General features: G+C 29.1%; 1 protein-coding gene across 1 annotated transcript; it reads right to left on the minus strand.

Moving 5' to 3' along the window:
• Positions 7346 to 7983, minus strand: LOC104748454 (peptidyl-prolyl cis-trans isomerase CYP26-1). Its single transcript, XM_010470093.1, has 2 exons — positions 7449 to 7983; positions 7346 to 7386 (listed from the first exon to the last, which is right to left on the minus strand). Exons 1-2 carry the CDS (start codon positions 7981 to 7983, stop codon positions 7346 to 7348), a joined length of 576 nt encoding a protein of 191 aa, XP_010468395.1.

The raw sequence follows: 11072 nt of genomic DNA on the forward strand, positions 1-11072 counted from the left end.
TTATATTTATATTCTNTTGGCTGATGGTTGTTCGAGATTCGAGGACGAATCCAGTTTGGTGGGGGGGGGGAATTGTAACACCCGCAAACCAATTTGAGTGTTTTGGGTGAGGGTGTCGATCGACACCAAGGGGGTGNTTTGGTTGTTGTTGGTTCACCTTACAAAAAGGTATAATATTGTGCTTTTTTGGTTGAAGTTTTACGTTTAATTCTTTAATCATGTTCTCAAAAAAAAATCTTCTATTGAATTTATATTTTTATTAATTTCAATTATTCTTTCATCATGTTCTCAAATTTATATTTGTATTCCGATCTTGCTGTTTTTTATGATTATCGATTGATCCCATTANGATTGATCCTATTTATTTTTCTGTTCATATAGTGGTTTCTTGGAAAGCAAGATCCAAAAATCATAACGCTTTGGTTGTTGTTGGTTCACCTTACAAAAATGTATAATATTGTGCTTTTTTGTTGAGGTTTTACGTTTAATTCTTTAACCATGTTCACAAAAAAAAATATTTGTATCCGAATTTCTATTTTTATGATTAATCGACTGATTCTTTTTATTTTTATGTTCGTATAGTGGTTTCTTGGAAAACAAGTCCATAAATCATAAAACTCTAGTTGTTGTTGGTTCACCTTACAAAAATGTATAATATTGTGCTTTTTTGTTGAGGTTTTACGTTTAATTCTTTAACCATGTTCACAAAAAAAAATATTTGTATCCGAATTTCTATTTTTATGATTAATCGACTCATTCTTTAATTTTTTTGTTTGTATAGTGGTTTCTTGGAAAACAAGTCCATAAATCATAAAACTCTAGTTGTTGTTGGTTCACCTTTCGAAAAAGGTATAATAATTATGTTTTTTTGATGAGGTTATAAATTTAATTCTTTTATTATGTTCTCAAAATTATAATAACATTCAAAAAAAAAATTCTTCAATCGAATATTTATAATATATTCTTATATTTATCTTCCATCTTTTTTAAAAAATATATTGCATATGGATCTTATTATTCTTTTATTTTCCTGTTAATGTAATAGATAATATCGATCAATAAATTTGTTTCTAATTAATATCAGGTATTATTTTATATAATCGGAATGATTAACGTGTTAAATTATTTCTATTATATATAATTTCTTTTTCATAAGTTGATTACACTTGGATTGCCATATTTGCAGGATAACTTTGATCGTTAATAGCCATGTATATTTTTGGGAATATAGAAACGAAATTGTTTAATTTTTATCTTTAGCTTAAATTTCATGTAGATTATTTAAATAATCATGTTATATGAGAATTGATAATAATTCTATGTTTTAATTATTACTTTTCTTTATAAAAAAAATATTGAACAGGTTAAACCTAAAGAATACTACAATGAGGATGGTCCTGAGGATGATGTTATGATTCCTTCGACGACTACAACAACTAAATTCTCAGATTGGATTATATTCAATACACAAGCTCTTCAAGCCAAAGAAATCGCTTATGCTGAAATTTCAAGCCCATCTGTTTGGTATCATAAAGACATGATGTGGAAGCCAAGATCAAAGAGAAGACAATTTTTTCACCCTACAATATTCCTATAATATTTGTTTCTTTAATTTAATCTAATTTTTTAATTGTAACATTAAAGGTTATTTAATTTATTAACAATAGAATTATTTATTTTATGACTTTTGTATAATAGAATCTTAAATTTTTAATAAAGCTTGGATTTATGAAAATATTTATTTATAAAGGTTTCTGAAAAAATTCTAATTTATTCTATAATAGATTAATAAATTATACATAAATGAATGACAAATTAATTGTGTATAATCGATTAGTCTTTTATTTAGATTTTATATAATCGATTGATTAGGATGTAAGTAAGTATTGTTTAAATCAGTAAATTAACATATAGAAAAGATATATATGTTATATATTTACACATATCTATTATTATAAATACACAAATTTTATATTATTAAATAAATTTATATATTTNATATGTTATATATAATTACTTTAAATGGATGATTATTTGTATTTATTATAAACTTAAAGTGATAAAGATGGAAATAAATATATTTTGGTTAGTCTTTTATTTAGATTTTATATAATCGATAGATTAGGATGTAAGTAAGTATTGTTTAAATCAGTAAATTAACATATAGAAAAGATATATATGTTATATATTTACACATATCTATTATTATAAATACACAAATTTTATATTATTAAATAAATTTATATATTTAGGAATATATAGCAATCTCTTAGGTTATATATATAGACGTCGGTCAGAGCTTATGATTGATTACAAATCTCAAATATTTTCCAAGGTTCTTAAAAAATTCTTCATTCAATGCGTTTTAAAATCTAAATTTGATTATAATTACTGGTTTCGTTTAGTGCAGGTTATAATATGGTCATGTATTCTCTAACTGATCGTGTTTCACGTTTGAATCCTTCAAAATACGAATGGAAAAATCTTATTGTGATGATTACTTGGTCGGTAGGTTACATTTGCTCCATATTTTAAAATCTCCTGTAATTAACTTCTAATGTACTATGTACTATTTTGATATGAGTTTACGTCATTGGAAAAGTAACCAATGTTGGGTGATTCAATACTTGGGATCATATAAAAGATTCCATGGTTGCGAATAACGGAAATAATTATGAGCTTAGATCACAAACTGATCATATTCGTCAGTTGGTAAAGATGTGTACAAGGAATTTAAAGATGCCTGCTTTGCATTGGGATTATTGGATGACGACAAAGAATATATTTTAGCTATAAAAGAGGAAAGTACATGATGTTTTAAGCCGTTTTTAAGGAAGTTGTTTGTCATACTATTGCTTTCAAAAGGTATTTCAGTGCCTCTCGATCTCTGGGTCGCTACAAAAAATATATTATGCAAAGATATTTTGTATTTGCAAAGGAATCGTACGAACAACCAAAGTACATATATAGTTATTTTATATAAATATATATAAGAAAATTTTATGATATATTGGTGTACACAGACGTTTACGATTATTATTCTGATCATAAATATGTCAACTAAAATCAAAATACTCTATAATGCAGGTCTAATGTTAAGTCAGGATCAGATAACAAACTTATGTTTAGCTGAGATTGAAATGATTATGCGGTCTAATGGAAGCTCTCTGTCAACTATTGTGAATCCTAAACTAGACCAATCTATGATGAATAATAATGAGAATAGGCTTCTCATAGATGAGAGGAACTATAAACGTGCTGACCAAAGAGAGGATCACAACAAGTTGTTACGTATGCCAACCGATGAGCAAAAAAGTGTCTTCCTAGAAATTATTGATGTGAATTGAAACAATAGAGGTATATTTTTTGTTCATGGATTTGGTGGCACTGGAAAAACATTCTTGTGAAGTATTCTTGGCGCTGATATACGATCTAGGGGTGATATTGTTCTTAATGTTGCATCAAATGGTATACCTGCTTTACTTATGAAAGGTGGTAGGACAGCTCATTCTAGATTTGGTATATCCATCAATGTGGACGAATATACAACGTGTTCGATAGATGGTCAATCCTATATTGCCGAGTTGATTAGAGAAGCAAAGCTCATTATATGGGATGAGTCTCCAATGATGAACATATTTTGTTTTGAAACGTTGGATAGGAGTTTGCGAGATATTATGAAGTGTGATCGAGTTTGCAAAGCTCATACAATTGTCATCAGATTTTCAATTTTTTCCCCTTAATAATATTACCTTTTTCATATTAATATCTAAGTGTAAGTTTTTAAAAATGAAAACGTGAAAACATCTTCAATATGTTAACATAAATTGTATTTTGTACATGCAAGTGTGACAAACCTTATATTAAAACTGTATTTATTTATATAATATTAGAATTTTTAATAATCAAACTAAAGGTGAGAAACTAAAAAGATTAAGACGCAACGTTTAGTCGTGACTCTTTGTATTCTTACAAATCAAAAATCCCCTTTTCGTTTTCTATATAAGAGAAGATTCAAGTAAAAACCTAATTTGAGAAAATCATGAGGTTCGATTATATTGCTGATCTGCTACCCGGAAGAACTAATTGGTGTATCAACGCCAAGGTCTTACATTCTTGGAGAGTCAGAGAGTTCTTTACCAAACGAGTTCTGCTTCTTGTGGATGTAAAGGTTAGGGTTGTTAGTTGAATGATTTTTACTTAAATTTCAAGATCTAACAGTTATTGTATATAAAACTTCTTACTTACACAATTGTTGCTAAACTGTGAAGGTGACACAATTGAAGCTCCTTATTTACCCGATACACTCGCTAAAGTCCCAAAATATATCGACAATGGTGAGTGGTACAGTATTAGAAATTTCAAAGTGATCAATCCAACCATGGAGGAGTGGAATACTCATCATCCTTATCAGATTAAATTTACGGAGGATACCAATATGACGCTGCTCGAGTCATTGAGTCCTAAGAATTACTTTCGGTTCGAGGATTTGGATGACATATATCGTGGAAGAATAGATCATCCCATCTCTTTCGGTAAGTATTTCTTTAATTGATTTTATATTATTTTGGTACAATCCGTCAATATAGTTAATTGGTATCTTTGTATTTGAAAAACTAGATTCTTTTTAGGATTTATGAAACTTTGTGTATTGGTCCTTCTCATAGAAAAATACGACTTAAACTTTACCAAAAATAGATTAGCAACATTTTGGAAACCTAAATTCTGTCTTTTTCCCAAATTAGATGTTTGTGCATGTATAATGGATGTGGAAGATAGAAGAAAGCCTCTGAGTGTCATTGATATTAATAAAGTTGTTCTCATGTTGTTGAATGGCAAGTAAAAAGATATTTACTCTACCTTTAAGACAGTTTACGTTTTAGAGTTGTCTCTATTAAGATTTTTATTTATTTGATAAACATGTAGGTGTGAGACTGTGAAGTGTCGTCTCAAAGACAACTACGCTTCTCAATTAATGACCATATGGCAATCAAGCGGGTGCCATCTCATATACAAATCCGAACATGTGTTATGTGTAATGAGGTTTATGAGGGTGGGAGAATATGAAGGTATGTAACATAAATTAGTTCTGATATAGTCATCATAAGGTAACCAATATATTCATTTAAAATTATAAATGTTTGTAGGTGCACCGTGTCTTGAAAACACCTTGGCCTCTTCGAAGATCTTCATAAACCAGAGTTTGAAGGACTAGAGCATCACCAGGGTATGTAAGATGTAATTATGTATATTAAAACAAGTTTTGTATGATTTTAAAGTAAAATTTCTTAAAACACTTTATAATTTACAGGTCTGAATTTGCTGGACGTTATTATATAAACCATGTGATGAAGCAACAAGGTGAAAGCTCAGGCACTCAAATGTTAAGAATGGGGTGTTGGCCGTTTATTTTTTTCTCATTTTGAATGTCTATAAAATTTAGTATGTTTGTATTAACCGCTACTTGAAATCCAACTTTGCATTACTCTCATCTTTATTTTGTAATTGAGATAATACATTATAATATTGAACTATTGGAAATTGCTTACGCTTTTATAAATTTTGAATTTACTTATTGAATTTCAATATCTGTTTATTACAGTTTAGTTGTTTATTTAAAAGACTCAATTAATATTTCATATTGAGAGTATTATTTATCTTTAGTAAGATAAACCTTTCTGTATATATGCAAACACAAAAAGTACTTAACAATCCAATAAAACATTTTAAACTTTTTCAAAAGATAAAATACTATGTTTAAATATGTCAATTATTACATGTTAAATCAGAAAAATAACATATCATAAAGTAACAAAACTGTCGTTGTTAAAATCTTATTACCGCGCTTTACCTCCCTAGTATTATTGTAGAGAAGTAGCGTACTACCGAAGAAAAACTGTATGAATTCGACAAAACGAAACTTAGAATAATAAAAAAATGAGAGAGAACAGATTGTATACAATTTCGCCTTAGACCATTACATTTGCTTAAGTGATAAGGTCCTTCTTCCAGGCTCATTAACCCTATACGAAGTTTTGAAGGTATTGTGCAAACCAAAGACACCCTTTCCCACAATCACTTGAACAAATTGTATATATACACAGTTTCGCCTAGACCATTACCATCAAGATTTGTAATATATGATATACGTACTTTCGTTAAGCTTATAAGCAGGAACTACATGATGATCAAAATTGAAGATACCACTAAGTTACTACTAAGTACTAACTCAACGGAATGCCAAATCCTACAAAATCAAACCAAGGCCGTTTTCTTTATCCAAAACAACAATTAATATATAATCTTTAAGAAAAAACAGATATGCTTAGGAAGGAACCTCTCCTAGCCTACCAAGCAAAGTTGCGGATTATGGTGAGACGAGAACACACAATTACTAGCTTAAAGCAACCCCGAAAGAACATGTTAAGCGAGAAACATATTTGATATATCAACTTTTCAACAAGAAAGAACGCCAAAACGAAAACTCTAAAAACACCACAAAAGCTACCATTGTTGTAGTTATAGTTCATTGTAGTCGAGGATTACCAGTTTACCACGGGAATGGCAGGAGCCTTCATGATTCCATCTCCAATGATCACCACCATTTTCTCAATTCTATACATGAAATAAAATCCTTCAACAACTTGGCCGACCACGACTTGAATACCGTCTAGATGTGGCGCGTCGGTCATGTGGATCTGGAACTGAGTTCTGTTGGTGTTTGGCCTACGGCTACGGTTACACATGGAGACATACCTGGATGAGTATGCTTCTTGATGAAGTTTTCGTCATCGAATGTGTCACCATAGATCGATTCGCCTCCATTTCCGTTACCGAGAGTGATATCTCCTCCACTCTCCAGCCCACATGGACTGACGGGTAACTACGAATCAAACCTAGGGTTTTATATATTAGTACCACTTCTCTGTTTCTCTATCGTTTTTGCGATCGATTCTTAATTAACCCAACTTATTTGTAATTTCAAATTCTCTTTTGACTTTAAAACACCATTAAGTTTGTTGTTTGTCTTATAAGCTTCAACCAAGTACAAATAAGAATGGCAATTTTCGACAAACTAACATCAAGCTAAGCTAACATTAGAAGGAGGCAGTTATAGAAGACGAGTACAATTTCTGAGGTTTATGAATTTGATATGTTTATGATTGTACCAACTAATAAGGGCTTTCTATTTACATCCAAGTGTCTTAACGCATAAGTTAAAGCTAAAATCATGAACAAGTAATAGCTGAAATAGGAGGTTACATTATGAAATACCAAACATATTTTCTGATTTGTTCTTTAGTTTGTAAGAGCATATAATAGCTAATTAAGATGTATGTTATCATTAGTCAATGGCTAGCCAGTTTAAACTCCAAAAATTAAAAACTAAACGAACAAATAACAAAAACACATCAAAACCATACAAGCTACAATTATATTTATAAAACAGATCATTATTTCAGAACTAGAATCTGAAAGCTCGCCGCAGTCTGCGATCACCACGGGCTTGGAAGGCTTCCTTGTTTCAGTTACGACATCCTCCTCAATGCTCCTCATAAGTTCCAGTCCTTCAACAACTCTACCGAACACAACGTGATCATCATCCAGCTCCAAGCCCTCCTTCATGAGGATCTGGAAGTAAGATCCGTCGGGGCGTGGCATGGAGATTATACCTGGACCGTCGAGGTTCAAGATGAAGTACTCTGATGACTCTTTGTCATCGTTTAATTCTTCGGCGTAGAACGATTCTTCTCTGATGATGATATTTCCACCGCACCACATGTAATCGGGAACGATACGGTCGAAGGTTGATCCCTTGTAGTGGAGTGGGTTACCAAAATTTCCCACGCCTTTCTCGCCGGTACATAGGGTTCTGAAGTTCTCCGCAGTTCGCGGTGTCAAGTCGGCGAAGAGCTCTATCACGATCCGACCAGAAGGTTTGCCGTCAACGGTCAAGTCAAAGAAGACTTTAGGATTAGCCATTGTCGGAGATGAATAGTCTTTAGGGTTTTGCACAATCTATACGTTAATTAAGATATATCATAAAGGAGCAAAATAGTTCTCTAAGCCCAAACAAAGAAGAAATACATCTTTAGGCAATGTTACGAATTGAATAACTTGCTAGTCAATTAATAACAAATTAATGAATAAAAATATTTCCATATTGTATATATAAAGCCCAAGTATTTTGTGAATCAGAAAGGGAAGTGACGAAAACAAATTGTCACAAACTTTATCCAACTAAATTGGTCCAAATCAAATCTCTAGTTCTTATATATTATTTTAGGATGGTTGAACTTAAATCATATGATAGATTATATTTAAAACATATAAATAAATCTAAGAGTAATAGTGTAGAAAGAATTAGTAAGTATTGTTATTAAAAAAAAAAAAATTTAACATTGTAACTGAAATTGCATAATGCTTAACTATGACTATTTGGTTTTTGAGAGCAACACTTTATTTTGCTATTTTAAAGAACATAACGTTCTAAGTTTTACTTACTAAAGTAGTGATTGAAAACAAAAAAAAGTGGTTTTCAATTTCTTTTATGAAAATTGTGACATCCTGGTTTCAGAGACATACGGACAGGTTTAAAAGAATTGATTTGACCACCTATGTCACAAAAGTCATTTATCTTTTCAGTCAAGGATCCTGACGGTAAATCCAGCGAGAGTTGCTGAACACATTTCTCACACAAAAAATAATAATAATAAATGAAATAAGTAAGAGAGAGAATATAGGAGTGTTTTTAAAATGCTTATTTAAGAAACTATTCTTTAACTGTTTATACATGAACTTTTTTATTCTTTAACAGTATGTCCATGTACATTTTTATTAGTGGTCTAATTTTAATAAAAGCTTTAAAATATTGTTGTATGATTAAAATATATATAAATTTTAATAGTTTTTTGTTTCTGGAACTTAAAAAAATTTTGGAAAAACAAAAATTATATTAATTATTATATCCGAGAGAAATGTAATAATGAAAAAAACAACTATATTTCTCTCTAATACACTATTCTCTCTCTTACACTATTTTTTCTCTCTTATTTCTCTTTTCCACTATTATTTCTATTTCACATCCTCACTATTGCACCAAAAGTTAAACCACATAGTTTTCAAATTTCAAACAATAAATGTAATACAATTCATATTAAAATTTCAAAATGTACTAAACTGCAAAGTCGCTCTACCCTTAACCAAAACTCACTATTATAAAATAAGAAACCCAAATTTCAGTCAAAAATCACATATATCAAACAGAATTTCACAAGCTTAACAAGTCTTATCTAGCAGTTAAAAACTTAAAACACAAAAGAAGATTCAAAAGTATCTAAAAACATTAAAAAAAAAAATTAAAATAATAAATCAAAAAATCAAAAAACCAAAAATCACGTTTATGAAAAAATACAGAACACTCAATTGATGATTCATAAGAATAAGAAAAACAATTAGCAAGTATCAAATATTAAAAAGTGTGGTAAGCCACTCCACTATAAGTATATAATTTTTGGTCAAAGTTGAAAAAAAATATTTGGACAAACTTAACATCAAACTCACAATATTTGTGAACTCATCTATCTTATAATACATTCAAAACAAAAGTGATGAAAACAAAATGTTACAAACTTTGTCTAACTATACTCATAAAAACCATATATTATTTTAGGATGGTTGAAATTAATCATATGATAGTAAATACTTTCTTATAGAAATTTTTTGAAAAACATCATTTTAAATGTATTCCTTTTCAAAAATGTTCATTTCATCTTTCTATTTTTGAAATACCCATTATTTAATTTAAAAATTTATAAAATTATATGACATATATAAGGTACTTCTCGATAGTAACTACTTTCTAGAGACTCGATCCAAATTTTTAAGGTTTGGTAAAGTTTTAAAAGATTTTAAAATTTTTTTAAAAGTTTTAAAAGGTATTTCTATGATATTTATAAGGTATATATAAACTTTTACACACATATTAAAGTAGTATGTATATGTACATATTTTATAAGCTTATACACATATTTAGATAAAGAGTTTGTTAAAACAAAATATAATGAACAAAACTTTTTTCTTTTTCTAGGAATGCCACATTGTTCGTTTTTCCGCTTGTCACAATATCTACATAAAATGACAAAAATAGTATTTCTCTATGGCACAGCATTTGGAAAGTTATCCAAAGACAACATTAATTTTTTAGTAGACAACAATTTCATGGTTTTTTTTCTATTTATTTATGCATCCTTCATTTATTACGAACATTTATGAATAACTTTCACTTTTAGTGTATAACATTTTTATGGTTGTGTTTTGTAAGATACAAATTTTTAGCCAGCTATTTCATCGACTGAAACTTTAAAGACCCATTTAGTTTATGTAGCAACAACTTTCATTGTTTATTTCTAATTTTCTTTTTCATGTACAACTGAAACTTCATTTTTGTAAATAATTTTGAATTCATGTGGATAACTTTCTCAAATTCTAAAATTTTCGTTTATCAATAAATTTGTTCACATGCAAAACATTGAAGTTATGTAGACAAATTTACTCTTTATTTATCTAATTAATTTTTATGAACAATTTAATTAATTTAATTCTCATGGACAAATTATCAAAGTCATATTCATGGACAAATCCATGACATCTTCAAACAGATCTCATCCATGACTTCAACTGTTACATCACTTGTCAATCTCTTTTCCGCAAGATTATTTTTGTTTTTAGTTCACATGTCAATAGTATAAATATGAATTTTTTTTTAAAAAGATGTGAGAATATGGTATTGGAGATTTTATTTTTAACGTGACATTATTGGTAAAAATCTATTATATATCGTATGTGTAGTTCTTAAAATTATTTTAAAAATTACTGTTGAAGAGTGTATTTGTTTTTTTTTTCTTTGTTGTCTTGTTGTTCTGGAAATATGACAATGAAAATTATTAATGTGTCAATTATAAATGGACTCTACCGTTTAAAAAACTTAGATAAAAGAAAATTATATTTTTTTCAGTTTGGATTATTCTGATATAAATTAAAACAACAAAAAGTTATTATTTCTCCAATTT

The sequence above is a fragment of the Camelina sativa genome, chromosome 15 (genome assembly GCF_000633955.1).
Source record: "Camelina sativa cultivar DH55 chromosome 15, Cs, whole genome shotgun sequence".
Lineage (NCBI taxonomy): Eukaryota > Viridiplantae > Streptophyta > Magnoliopsida > Brassicales > Brassicaceae > Camelina > Camelina sativa.

Coding starts and splice junctions, on each gene's coding strand:
- LOC104748454 (XM_010470093.1), bottom strand. CDS start 7,983: ATGGCTAATCCTAAAGTCTTCTTTGACTTGACCGTTGACGGCAAACCT. Junction 7,387..7,448: donor TAGTTCTGAAATAATGATCT/GTTTTATAAATA, acceptor TTGTTCGTTTAG/TTTTTAATTTTTGGAGTTTA.